The sequence below is a fragment of the Mastacembelus armatus genome, chromosome 17 (genome assembly GCF_900324485.2).
Source record: "Mastacembelus armatus chromosome 17, fMasArm1.2, whole genome shotgun sequence".
Classification (NCBI taxonomy): Eukaryota; Metazoa; Chordata; class Actinopteri; order Synbranchiformes; family Mastacembelidae; genus Mastacembelus; species Mastacembelus armatus.
Window position 1 is genome coordinate 2,576,129 of NC_046649.1, and position 14,357 is coordinate 2,590,485.

A 14,357-nucleotide genomic window follows, 5' to 3' on the forward strand; every position below is an offset into this window, starting at 1 on the left:
AAACTCACTATGTAATAATACTGTTTTTGAATGCACATTATCAGATGTTAATACTTGTCCAAGTTATAAAATGGGACTAAGGGTTTATTTTCCTTGACTAATGCAACATGCACAACATGAATTATCTATAGTTTGTAGGCCAACATGTGCAAAACAGTTGAACAAGAATCATAAAAGCCTGCATCTCTTTTAAGGTTGACATCAATGTGTGTAATTTAAAAACATGTGTTGTCCCATACAGCTTACCCATTTGGATCAAACAAGTCCAGACTTGCACTTAAATTACTGGTTTGAGCACAGTGCATTAAGTCTTACTGTTTGTGCTGACAGAATATCTGCCTGATATACAGTAGTATCTGCAGATAGCTTTTAGTTAACCTTAGCTTCCTATCAGGAGGAGACTGGATAAAGTAGAATCCACATACAGTACTGTTTGTTCAGCTTCTTACGGCCTCCCATCTCATAGCAAGAGATAATCTTTTCAACAAGGAACCTGACAGTTCAGATCAGTGCACAGTCTTTTTAGTATATCCCTCCTATTAGTGGCACCTGGGTTGACAAATCAAAATGCCAGCTAAGCTGTCAGAAAAGTCTACTGTCTACTACAAGTGGATAAAGAAAGTTGGATTTAAAAGAGATACTAAAACCAAAATAGCAATACAAGGATGCTGCAACGCCTCCATAGCTTATTCAGGTGTGACTGAATAAATGTGGGATATTCACATTTTACTGAAAAAGGTTTGAGACATTTTGCATAAGTAAAATATACCTTTATTTTCACACACACTTTTCTCGCCTTATCCCCTGTTGCTCTCAGGTATTGTTGAGCCTGACCCCGTTCCTGTGGAAGATGTGATTAAAGTTGCTGTAGCAGAGGACACTTCTGCACAACCTTCAGGTCTGTGAGTCCAAACACATGCAGGTTATGTTGATTGGCGACTCTAAATTGCCTGTAGGTGTGTGTGTGGGTGTTTGTCAGCCCTGTGAAAAACTTACCTCTTGTCCAATGTCAGCTGACATTGGCTTCAGCCCCCCACAATGCTGGATAGCAGGATTTAGCGGTAGATAATGCACTGTTGTTGAAAGTGTAGGTGTGACATACAATATTTGCTTTAAGGATGTCACAAATTGACACCAACAGTGCATTGTCTCCTGAAGTGTGGGTTGTGTAAAGTACATTACTTTTCCCAAGGTGGTGTGTGTGAGTCAAGGAGAATCTGTACAAATCTGTACTTGTCCTCTTTAGAACCTGAGATGGTTACATCTGAAGCCAAAGCAGAGCCTGAAGCCAAACCAGAGCCTGAGGCCAAACCAGAGCCCGTGGAGACTCCTGAGGTTTATAATCATTAATTATTATAGAACCATCAGTGGAAAAAGGTGTAAACACACTTTCAAGTCAAAACTTTCATGCTGAAAGTTCAAATTGTAAAATCACTTATGCACAAGAAGTTTGTGTTGTAATATGTACTGAGTCATCAAGTAGTCTTTGAGATAATTAGCTCATGCTACAGAGTGGACTTATGTTATTGTGTGTTCATGAGAGCTGCAGCCGGAACCTTTGAGCTGGCAGTGATTTGCCTATTGCACAGTTAGGATGGTAGTAAGCATCTGTTAGTAATGTGGTTTCATGTATATGCAACTAGAAAAGTTCATTAAAAAGATTTAGGTGTGTTCAGAATTCCTTGTGTTTTATCACACCGAGGTTATAACAGTTCAAAATTTACAAAGATACAAATGTGAATTTGTTGATGACATTTGTCTGGTATATTCCTTTTCAGGTGATTGAGGAGGATCCAGAGGTGCTGGAGGAGGGGCCAGCTGTTGTGGATGTAGGTGCCCCAGCAGAAGAGGTACGTAATTTTGGCTTTTGTTGGCAAAGGGTTGGCAAAGGATATAATCAGACTGCTGTCATAACAAAGACAACAGCTATATTTTTCCATACATTGCCCTTATACTCGTTGCCTATAAAAGAACTCTCTCAGCTGAAACAAAGTTTATAAGATGGTCCGCCAGGTTGAATGTTTTTAAGTGACGTTCCAATTAACTGCATTGTGATCAGTCAGAGGTGTTCCTGTCGGTGGTGAAAAGTTGATAAGATTGACGGGGGGGGGGGGATGCCTTTAGGCAGCATCTCTGATGCCAACTCTGCTTTTCAGGGCTTTCCAAGACTACTGAACGATCCACTGGGTGTAGTTGTCAAGAACTGAACAATTTTCAACATCAGCTGCAAGTAGCTGTCACTTTAATGTAGATTGTCTCTTATTCAATTCAGCTATTCAATTCAAATCGGAATAAGCAAGCTTCTCTAAACATTTTGAGAAAAGGAAAGGGCTTGGTTGGAAAAGGTGTGTATGCAAAAACCTTTGACACATTTAACTGCATGGTCATGTTTTGATAAATGATGCACAGAAGTGATTTAGGGGTTTGAGGTTACAGAATTATGTTAGACCTAATGAAGGGAATAAATTGGGAAATATATTGAAGAATGTATTCATTATAAAATCATCACATATTGTTAAACAAAAATTAGGAAAAATCAGGACTCAGGAGTGTAGAACCTTCTCGGCTGAGAAGGTGAGAAACATGAGTTCATCTTTGGACTGTGGCAGCTAATGATGGCTGAATATTAATGCGGCTATACTCCACTTTAGTTGGGTCTGAATGGTAGCTGTTGACTGCCTGCAGCAGCTCCAAGTATTCTGATTGGTTAGAAGTTGAATGTTCTATGGCACAAAGCTGAATATACAAACTTTTAAAATTAATCTCACAGATATATCCATAACTTTCCAGCTACAAACAAAGTTTGACAAGACACTGTCTTTTTAGACTCATTGGCTGACAATGTTGCTTTCTTCAGGCTGTTCAAGTTGAGGAGGAGGTTGGAGAGGAGATGAGGTCAGATGAACCTGCAAAGGAAGCAGCAGCTGAAGACAATGTGGAGGAGGTGGAGGAAACGGTAACAGAGCAGGCTGTAGATGAGGGGGCTACTGACGATGAAGAAGACAAAGAAGAAGAGTCTGCTGAGGAGCTTGAGACTGTAGAGGAGGAAGGTGCAACTACAGAAGAAGCTGTGGAGGAGGTAGCAGAAGAGAAGGCCACTCTGTCTGAGGAACCCACTGCAGAGGAGGAGGAAGTCACTGAAGGAGCTGTAGAGGAGGTAGCAGAAAATGAGGAAATCGCTCCTTCTGAGGAATCTGTTGCAGAGGAGCAGGAGGTCAATGAAGGAGCTGCTGTAGAGATAGCAGAAGAGGACGCTGCTCCTTCAGAGGAATCTGCTAAAGAAGCAGCAGACAATGAAGAAGAAGAAATAATTAAAGAGGAAACAGACCATGAAGAAGAGGAAAGAGCTGAAGAGGAAGCAGACAGTGAAGAAGAGGAAGTAGCTGAAGAGGAAGCAGACAATGAAGAAGAGGAAGTAGCTGAAGAGGAAGCAGACAATGAAGAAGAGGAAATAGTTCAAGAGGAAGCAGTACCTTCAGAAAAACCTGTTGAGGAATTTTCTGTAGAAGAGGAAGAAGCTGTTGAGGAACTTGCAGAAGAGGTAGTGGAGGAGGCTGCAGCAGACACAGACACTGAAGAAGTACTGGAGGAGCAAACAGTGCCAGGTAGGAAGGAATGAATATTGATAAAAAGACAAGTTATACCAGTGATATTTGGTAATATCAAGATGCCAGGCTTTTGACTTGGATCCTTGCAGCTAAAAGGAATTATTTAACATTTTGGGAAATATACTCATGTGCTGTCTGGCTGGTTGGGAGATAGGAAACTAATGCTTTGTGGTCTGTTTATAGCTGCCAGGGAATAATACTGCATGTTTGTACAAAAGGTGTATAAGCCTTTATGTCTTGAGTGACTGTAGGATGGGTCTAATTACATGTTTGAAAATATAAATTTGAAAAAAAAATCTGGGAATATGGAGCTGGACAGAACTGAATTCACTAGACCTCTGCTCCTCATCTCTGCTTGAAGCTTAGTGGCTCAAGGTTCACTGTTCGTTGAGTTGGGCCTATGACACAGAGAAGGCTCAGCAGTGTGTTCCAGCGTCCCAGAACCACCCCCATGTTTGCGTGCACCCACATACCCAAACCAGCCCAGTAGGTCCTGAACCTACCTTAGAGCAACTAAAGAAAAGGTAGACAAACTAACCTCATCCACTGTACTTGGTACTATTAAGTAAACATTGCTGCTAGATTGGACAGCCCACTCAGCAGCAGAGAAGCTAATAGCAGCACATTAACCTAGTAAGATTCAGGCTTGCTTTATGCCCCCACTATTTAAAAAAAACAAAAATAACATAAACCAAAAGATCTCTTATTTGCTTGGTAATATAGCTACTACTGCTGGCTTGGACAGCCTACTCAGCAGCAGAAAAACTGGCAGCAGCAAGCTAAAATTGTACTAGTCCACAGATCTGTCTCATGTCATATTAGTAGGACTGTGCTAGTAGCAAACTAACCAGAATGCCACAGATCTGGCTCATGAAGCACACAAATAACTAATAGTAAATACCAGCTTGGACAGCCTGTTCAGCAGCAGAATGAACTAATCTAGAAGCAGAAACTAGCCTAATCGGCCTCAGGCCTGTTGTGGACTTGGCTGACATTTTCCTTCTAGCTAATACAAGCAAATCCAATACCTTTGTCTCTTTTGTCAAAAAACAGTGCAATATAACGTTGTCTAATCCAATAAGTTACCCTTCTAACAACAAGAACGGGGCATGTGTTATGCACCAAACATTGCTAGCCTCAAACACCGCAAATTTGCTAGATCTAAAATTCACCAAAAATTGGTAGAACTAAGACACACCTCTCCACACAACTTCCACCAGTCGCACCTTTACTTTACAACCATGCTGCTCTGTATGGAAAGCTAGATCTATATATCTGAGCTTTTGCCTCTCAAATGCCAATTCTACAGCATCTTCCCAAGGAACTGTAAGTTCCACAAAATACACAATCCACTGTGTTTCTGACCACAACACATGGCACTGTGAGCTGACTTCTTAAATCTGTCTGTCCCTGCCATTAGCTGCCGTACCTTATGCCTTTTCAAGGTTGCTTCCTTCTTGCCTTTTTCACCCTCCAGAACAAACAAAATCCCTCTTGATTGTTCTTCTCATTCAGTTAACTTCTAGACATCTACTTTTAATGACTGCTGCTAGACACTTCAACACTTGGTTATGTCTCCAGGTGTATTGCCCTTGAGTCAGGCTAGTTGTACACACTGAGAGGATGTGTCACTATCGGAAGCTATCCCTCAACACAACGGACACTTTGGGTCCTCACCTCCCCATTTATTTAGATTTTGTGGAAATGGTAGCACATCATAAGTTCCACCTAACATACATCTAATCCTACTTTCCCCATGTTCCACACATTTCATTTCTTTCTACACTTTCCCAGTTCATCCACTGTCCCTGCTGTGCCTCAAAAACTGCCTTTGCACACCTACCAGCCTTTTCCTGTCTCCTCACCTCTTCAGCAACCATCTTTGTCTTATCAACTACTGCCTGAACCTGCAAAACTGCCTCCTTTGGGTTACACTCCCTCCCTGCTGAGACTGTTGGGCCTGTGCTCTGCACTTCACACAGGCATATCTAATCATAGACCTAACTTTCTGTCATTATCGTTATCTGGATGCATCTTTTCTAAATATGCTTCTAATTCAATCCCAGGCACATGTAATGTGCCACGTTTGTCCTTAGCTTGAAATACCAAATACCTTGTAGAGCACTTACTAAATCAGAGCTAATACTTGCCCATATACTCTTCTCACTAGCTTTCCGCCAATTTACTCTAGGTTTCTGCCCTATACCCTTCTCTTTCTTTGGCTGCCTACGCCTACTCTTTTGCTGTCTGGTGCTACAATCCGTTTCCTCCTCACTGGTAGGGATGCTGATATCCTTCTAACTTTTGGTTATTAACTTTCTTAGGAAGTACTCCTCAATGTGTGGTCCCTGGCCACTACCTTCTTCACATGTCTCCAAGCACCTTTTCCTTTCCTGATGTATTCTAAGGCCCTTAGTGGATGTCATCTTCTTCCAGCCACAGCAGCATACTTGGAGACATCTTTCTTCTACCCTATTCACTGTTTTTTCCAATTGAGTGCTTCCCCCGCTCATTAGTTACAATCGGTTCTCTCGCATTTCATTTCTACAATCTGACTTCAGCTCACCACCTTGCCTATTTTATGTGTATAGCGGCAAATCACAATACAAATCATCGCAAGGCACTTTACAAAAACTAAAAACTAAAAACCCAAGAAATCCCTTATGAGCAAGCACCTGGCGACAGTGGAGATGAAAAATTCCCTTTAACGGAAGAAAAAACCTCCAGCAGAACCAGGCTCAGTTTGGGCAGCCATCTGCCTCGACAGTTCGGGGTGAGTGAATAGAGGAGAGAGAAAAGAACAGCAACAATAAAAAACAAACAGACACTGCAGGTTGGTGGGCCGAGTAACTGGACATCTGCGATATACAGCTCCAGGACCAGGGAGAGAGAGAGATAGAGAGGGAGAGAGAGAGAGAGAGAGAGAGAGACTGGGAGCTGGTTTGTTTCACAGTAGAGGAGCTTGATAGCTAAAGGCTCTGCCTCCCATTCTACTTTTGGAAACTCTGGGAACCATAAGCCGACCTGCACTCTGAGAGTGAAGTGCTCTATTGGGATAATATGGTACTATGAGGTCTTTAAGGTATGAAGGAGCTTGATCATGAAGGGGGTTTGTATGTGAGAAGAAGGGCTTTAAATTCTATTTCGGATTTTACAGGCAGCCAGTGAACAGAAACTAATGTAGGAGAAATATGATGTCTCTTGCTAGTGCCTGTAAGGACTTTGGCTGCTGCATTCTGGATTACTGGGACATCCAGATAGTAATGAGTTACAGTAATTTGCATTGAAGTAACAAATGCATGGACTAGTTTCTCTGCATCATTTTGAGACAGGATGTTCCTAATTTTAGCAACATTGCGCAAGTGAAAGAAGGCAGTTCAAGAGCTTTGTTCTGTGTGAGAATTAAAGGACATATCCTGGTCAAAAATAACTGCAAAGTTTTAACAGAAGATAAGCTATTTATAAGGTTTTTAGGCTCAAATACAGTAACTTCTGTTTTCTCTGAATGTGGTTTGTGTCATCAAGTTTCATAGACAGATACAGCCGAGTGTCATCAGCATAGCAATGGTAATTAATGCAGTGCTTCCTAATACCATTGCCTAAGGGAAGCATGTAAGGTGATGAAGAGAATAGGTCCTAACATAGAACCATGTGGCACTCCCTAACTAACTTTTGTGTTCATCATGAACATGAACAAATTGGAATCTGTCTAATAAATAAGACTGGAACCACTTCAATGTTGTCCCTTTGATTCTAATCAGATGCTCCAGTCTCTGTAATAAGATGTTGTGGTCAGTAGTGTCAAATGCAGCACTAGTACAAAGATGAGTCCATTATCTGAGGCTAAGAGAAGATCATTGCTGACTTTAAGTAGTGCTGTTTCTGTACTATGATGTGATCTAAATCTAAATCTTCTACCTCTACCAATGTGTTTATATTAATCAATTTTAAAAATTTTCAAATCAGTCAAATTTACTCTGTATTACCTGTATAAAAAGCTCTGTAAATATGAAATGCATTCTTGGTGTTAGGATGATTTGCCCTGGAAACCTCTGAAAACAAGATGGTGCTTTTCATTGTTTTCTCCAGCTATAGGGCATTAATTTAGGGCATTTTTTTTTAAACCACAAAAAGCCTAGTTGTATTAAATGATCGTCTACCCAGCTGTAACTTATTCCTATGTAATATCTACAGCAAGGAGAAACATGTTTTGATTTGAACAGTTTTAGGTTACACATCTGTTCTGATGGCTCAATATGTGAATTTGCTGTGTCTGGTTCCTGGGATCTGTATGTGAATAACTTCAGATAGTGGTGGTAAACAGTTTGAGAGTTGACTCCTTGAAACTGTTGGAAATAATCAGTGCTCCCCAAGTTTTTGAGGTTATTTGTAATATGTCACTTCATCTACTCCTGCCTGATACTGAGCTTGTCTCCCATTGGATAACTCAACACTGATAACTGACCGATTGTTGAAAGTTCATGAGACTCATGAGCGACAATAAAAACAATTGATTCAAGTCCACACTGTTGTGTGCTAGTAGACCAGTAGCATTATACAGACAAATAAGGCCTAGTTTTTTTTCTCTTGTAGGCTGAAGTGTTAAAAGAAATTCAGTGCTATTTAATGTAATGTCTGCCAAGCTGTTAGCATTGAGCATGATGATTCACGTATTATTTTTGGTGTCTGTGTTGTACCAGTTTTGAAGTAATATGTTAAGTGCGTATTTGGGTAATATACAATGGTTCATAATGCCAAATGCCTTTTCCACAGTGACAGAGACAGAAGAAGCAGCACAAGAAGTGGAGGAGACAGAAGAAGAAGGTAGATACTCTCTCTCTCTGTCTCTCACACACACAGTTGATTTTTAAAGACTGCAACCAACTTAAAGAGACAGGTGTACATTTAGCTTATGTACATTAAGTATACATGTTTCTTTGCAGCAGCTGAGTTTGATGAGACAGAGGAAGAGAAGCAGGGTGAGCCCACAGGTAAATATTGTCTTCAGCCAACATCATTGTTATAATTCATGCTTAAACTGGGTATGACCTTAGCTTGCTCTCCTTTACACACTTGGAATGTATTTCCAGCAGTCTTGAATGAGTTTCCACATATGTTTTTCCATCTCTCAACACAAACTATGTTAGTTGGGTTTGTACATGAAATGTGCTTTGGACCTTTGTCCTATTGAAAAACATAATCATCCCTCTAAGCTCTAACCAGATGGTATGGCATGTTGCTACAGGATGCTGTCGTAGCCTCTTTGGTTGAATGTACCCTGAATTCTGAATCACCAACAGTCTGACGAGCTTCATGAGGACGCTGCCTCATTAAGACTTTGCGCATGGTGTGTAGAGCTGAAAACACTGGCTTCTTAGATGACTCTAAATTTTAAAACCTTTTGCTTTCTTTATATTTGTTTGCTTATATTAAACCCTAAATTTACGTTATTTTATAGATGTATGGACATCAATTTAGTTTTAATCTATGAAATACAAAATTTAAAAAAAAATGTAAATAGAAATAATAGAAACCATTGAATGAGAAGGAGTTTGCGTTCTCTACCTGCCTGCATGGTTTTGTCCAGGTACTCCGGTTTCCTCCCACAGTCCAAACACATGCAGTTTGTGTTATTGGTGACCCTAAATTGCCTGTAGGTGTGAGTATGAGTGTTTGTCTCTCTTTGTCAGCCTGTGATAGACATTGTGGTGATCTGTACTGGGTAGACCCTGATTTCCATCTAGTGTTAGCTGGGATTGGCTCCCAGCCCACTATTCTGGACAGTAACAATTAGTGTTAGACAATGAATGATTGGATGGATGGAAGGTGTGTCTCGTGTGTTACTGGTAGTGCACAGTCACGCTATGGTGACGAGAGAAGTGCCTGTGTTTTCTCCTACAGATTTCCTGTGTCTTTAAAGATTGTTGATAGTGATGCAATCTGCCTAACATTTGTTAATGTGGATGTGACAGTCAGCAGACCTTGGCAACTTACAGTGCTAGTTCTGTAGCTTTCAGTAAAACAAACGCATGAATAAACACATTAAACCTGTGAAAATATACATAATCCTGTCCCACAGAAACGTAGAGGCTGCTGGAGTTGTTATGGTGATGGCCCACTGACGCTGCATCAGCACCACCTGGGCATGCTCAGAACAATGATGCAGCTCTCCACCTCCAGAGAAACAACTGAGTCGTTATGACACTCACCTATCTTCCCATCCTTTCCCCCTTCCTCTGTTTTCACACCTTACTTTTTGTGTCTGTGAGATAATGGATGAATTGTTTATTGTTTACTAATATGGTACTCCTGTTTCTACCCTTTTGTCTTTAAGTTTTTCTTAAATGTTCTTTTTTTGTTTGTTTGTTTGTTTTTTGTTTGAATAGAGCAGCCATTTCCATTTTGTTTCAGGGTGGTTTAGTTCTGTGTGTTTTTAGCCAGATGTCTATGTATAGCCAGTCTACCAGAATCTTGCTGCAGTCAACTAGTCTTGAACTTTATTTTCAAGTTTCTAAATGATGTGGTTTGGCTTCCTGGAGCTGAATACAGGTGCAGAGCAAAGTGTTCCTGACTGAAGACCATTCTTTTGAGTTTCAAAACAATTTCTGCATTAGAAGACTCTAGTCTGTACAATGAGGGCAGCCTTGAACTTTACAGGTTCTAAGACTGCACAAACTTAAATGCTTGGGCAACAGAACTAGAAACTTTGTTCTCAACCCTGCAGAATGTACTCAGATGCTGTCTCTGACTCCTTCCTGCTGATAAAATTATTTTAAATGAGGCAACAAAAACATTTCAAATGTATTATCTAATTAAAAAAATCAATGTCAATTTTTCTGCCCCTTTTACAGTGTAAATTCAGAATGCTCCATTTAGTTGTGTTTCTTTCTGGTCATGGTGTTGTAGATTTTATGTAGAACTGTTGTGATGCGTCTCCCTCTTCAAATCTCCTCACCCAGCCCGTTACTTTACCACTCAGTATGTGTTGACTCTAGGATGAGCCATATGTTTGCACATGAACTCAGAAACAAAGTGTGTGTATTTTTGTGTGTCAGTGAGTGTATGTGTTCCTTATGTACCCCCTGATGAGTGTGTTCTGTGCATTGACAAATCTCTTGCTAATGAACCTTTTCTGTGAGCCATTCATGTTATACTGTGCTAGTAGTTTTAAAGACAGTTTTTAACTTTTCTCCTTTAACTATGTTATATGTGTGTGTATCTGTACGTACTTGTATGGGTATACATTGTGAGGACCACCGTGAGTTTTGGCTGTGACAAGGACTACATTTTAGCTCACCTTCACACCTTTGGGGGTTGTTTTTGTTTAGGGTGCAGGGTAGAATCAGGCTTGGGGTTAGACAGTCGTGAGGCATTGCATTATATCGGTGAATTTCCTCACAAAGTTAGCTGTACAAACGTGTGTGTGGTCTGTGTATTTTTAGCTTTTATTTTTGGCAGATGTCTAGATATGATTATCAATTCTGTTGAGCAAGTCTATCAATAAGTTTTAACTAAAGATGTAACTGAACTTCTGTTCTGAGCTTGAACTGTGATGTGCAGTAAATTAGGACACTGAGCACAGAAAGCTGTCACAGTGTGGTGTAAAGATTCTTTTTTTAAAAACAACAGCAATATGTGGAAGGCAGGATAGATAAACTGAAGCATATTACCTCTGTGTGGCCCACAGGCCATGGTGGCTTCAGTATCTGTTATTTCTGGCTCATACAGGTTCAAATAGATCAGTGTCCTGTGAAGGTCCAGCCGCAAGTAGCTGACTGATTGCAATAAAATAAAGTAAGATAGTTTTTATCATCAGTTCTGAAATGTCACTGCATAATTTCCTCTACTCTTTAAAGGTGTTGTTTTTTTTATGTACTTTCTTAAAGGGGACTAGGCGAAATGGCTGTAACAGCAGACTTTATCTTGGCGTGTTCTTAACCATTGATCCATGATAACAGGACTCTGCATGCCCAAAAAATCTGAGCACATTATTCTGTCACTTAATCATAACTGTTGTGAGTGTACATCATCTTTTGGTGAGATTGGATGAGATAGAAAAATGATTCTAGGCTTTTGGACAAAGGGTACCCCAACAGAGGGTATTCAGTGTGCTGGAAAACATTTCTGTTGGGATACTAGCAATAAACAATATGTAGATGTGGGAATAAAATACTTAGTAGAATGACACTACAGTGGGAAGGGAGGACTATTAGAAAAACTACTTTTTTTTCTTTCTTTCTTTTTTTTTTTTTTTTTTTTGGTGTTACAGTCCCACTTTGTGTTTTTAGGCCTCATATACTGTAACTAGCAGACTGTTTTTAGGGATAACACATTCCAGTGGTGTGTACTAGCTGGGGTGTCTTTTTTTTCTCTCTCTCTAATGCTAGCTGGTCTTTTCTACTTAGTACCACTTTTTAAGACAATGTGAACAGGAAAATCATTTAGCCATTGAAGATTGCAATTTTTAACGAGAGAGAGCTTAAAGATTTTTCAAAAGAATGTTTTTAAAAAGGAATTTTGAGAAATAAAGAAAAACTAATTTTCTGAAAATGCTTTTAAAAGCCATGGGCTTTCTGTGACAGGCAGGTTTGAGAGTCTGCACTACTTCAGGACAAAGTCTTATTCTGTAAGTGAACCAGTTGAATAGTTTTTTATTTGATCAGAAATCATGTATATGCTGTAAAGTGTTGTGATACAAAGGCACCTTTGTTCTAGGTAAACAAAGTGGCTGTTACAACATCCAGTGTCTCTGTATGCTAAGCTCCATAGTGTTGTGGCTGAGATGTTGCTGTTTGTTAAAACTGCCCCTTCTGCCTCACATGTTGTCTGTCAATTATAACCTTCAGTCTGCAAATCCAATATTGTCCTGTAGAGGCTGGTGATGGAGAGTAAATTATTGTGAAGAAATACTGGATTGTTTAAAGGACATTTGAAGTGTCAACAGTAAATTAACTGTTTTTGTGAGCTGCAATAAAAGGTTTGGGATAACATCACAATGACTCCAGTCTTTTTATTAACGCTCCTGTTGTCTTTGGGTCAATTCGGGATAAAAGGTGTGTTGTAAATTAAGTAAATAAGTAAATTAAAGGGTTAATACACTTTATTACACACAATTACAGAATGATAATAGAGAAAACGAGAAGAATAGAATAGACTTGTAAGAGCTGTGACAGCAGTTGCTTCAGTTCATTTACTTCACTTTACATAGACATCAGTAAAGTTGATCTGTATTGCTTTGCTTTCCACAAAAAAATTCTCTCCCAGTTCACATAGATTTTCACAATATAACATCAAAATGGTTGTTATGTGTTTTATTAGTTGTGGAAGAAATCTACTCAAATTCTTTTCTTCAATAAATGTAACATTATTGCACTGTAATAACCTATAAGTGTTTTTGTTCAAGAGCATGCTTAAATGTGTACAGAAGTGTAAGTGTACAGAAATATCAGCAAAATGCCCTTACAGTAAGTTTTAAAGATAAAAATACCCATTCTGCAAAAAATGACTGATGGACTGGTGACCTGTCCAGGGTGTACCCATTCAATTCAATTCAATTTTATTTGTATAGCACCAAATCACAATACAAATCATCTCAAGGCACTTTACAAAAACAAAAAACCCAACAAATCCCTTATGAGCAAGCACTTGGCGACAGTGGAGAGGAAAAACTCCCTTTAACGGAAGAAAAAACCTCCAGCAGAACCGGGCTCAGTTTGGGCGGCCATCTGCCTCGACCGGTTGGGGTGAGTGGATAGAGCAGAGAGAAAAGAGCAGCAACAATAAACAACAAATAGACACTGCAGGTTGGTGGGACCAGTAACTGCACATCAGCGATAAACAGCTCCAGGACCAGGGACACCTGCAGAAGGTACAGAGAGAGAGAGAGAGAGGGAGAGCACAAACTAGGGGAGAGAGAGAGCACAAGGTTAGTGACATTCAATGGTGGAATATACATGTGACGGGGGGAGGAGAGGAAGAGAGAGGAAGGGAGGGTTAGGCGAGCTCAGTGCACCAATGGTCCTTGGGCAGTCTAGGCCTATAGCAGCATAACTAAGGAATGGTTCAGGGTTGCCTGAAGCCAGCCCTAACTATATGCTTTGTCAAAGAGGAAGGTTTTAAGTCTAGCCTTAAAAGTACAGAGAGTGTCTGCCTCCTGAACCCAGACTGGGAGCTGGTTCCACAGGAGAGGAGCTTGATAACTAAAGGCTCTGCCTCCCATTCTGCTTCTGGAAACTCTGGGAACCACAAGTAGACCTGCACTCTGAGAGCGAAGTGCTCTATTGGGATAATGTGGTACTATGAGGTCTTTAAGGTATGAAGGAGCTTGATCATGAACCCTGCCCTTCACCCAAAGAGAGCTGGTATAGGCTCCAGCAGATCCCTGTGACCTAAAATAGGAATAAACAAGTATAGATAATGGATGGACTTATTATTAGCTCTATATGGAAGTTTTTTGGACTCTATTCAATTGGCTATTCAATACGCAATTTTAACATACAATTTAAAATACATTTTACAATTGGCAGTTCAATCTGCAAAGTGGCAGTGAAATACGCAATTCACTTAGAATAATATTGGTTAAATTTTTAAATGCAAACTAAATCAAGTCCATATGATATTGCCATAGGTTTTTGGTGAAATTCCCACATTGAATTGCCAATTGTAAATTGAATAAACACTCCAGAAAACTTCTTATATCTTGTAAAGGGCCTAGGCAATGCATTATGTTAGTGAATCAGAGGAGATTAG

The 14,357-nt window shown here is 40.0% G+C and overlaps 1 protein-coding gene across 1 annotated transcript in view; it reads left to right on the top strand.

The window, feature by feature from the left end:
* The window catches only part of asph (aspartate beta-hydroxylase), a 29,989-nt gene extending 17,388 nt beyond the window's left edge, over positions 1–12,601 (top strand). Inside the window, exons 9-15 of the mRNA XM_026313338.2 lie at positions 818–898; positions 1,247–1,335; positions 1,779–1,850; positions 2,858–3,605; positions 8,382–8,432; positions 8,552–8,599; positions 9,688–12,601. Coding sequence (XP_026169123.1) covers positions 818–898; positions 1,247–1,335; positions 1,779–1,850; positions 2,858–3,605; positions 8,382–8,432; positions 8,552–8,599; positions 9,688–9,695 — 1,097 coding nt within the window. The 3' untranslated portion in view covers positions 9,696–12,601. The remainder of the gene's footprint in view (positions 1–817; positions 899–1,246; positions 1,336–1,778; positions 1,851–2,857; positions 3,606–8,381; positions 8,433–8,551; positions 8,600–9,687) is intronic.
* The last annotated feature ends 1,756 nt before the right edge of the window (positions 12,602–14,357 follow it).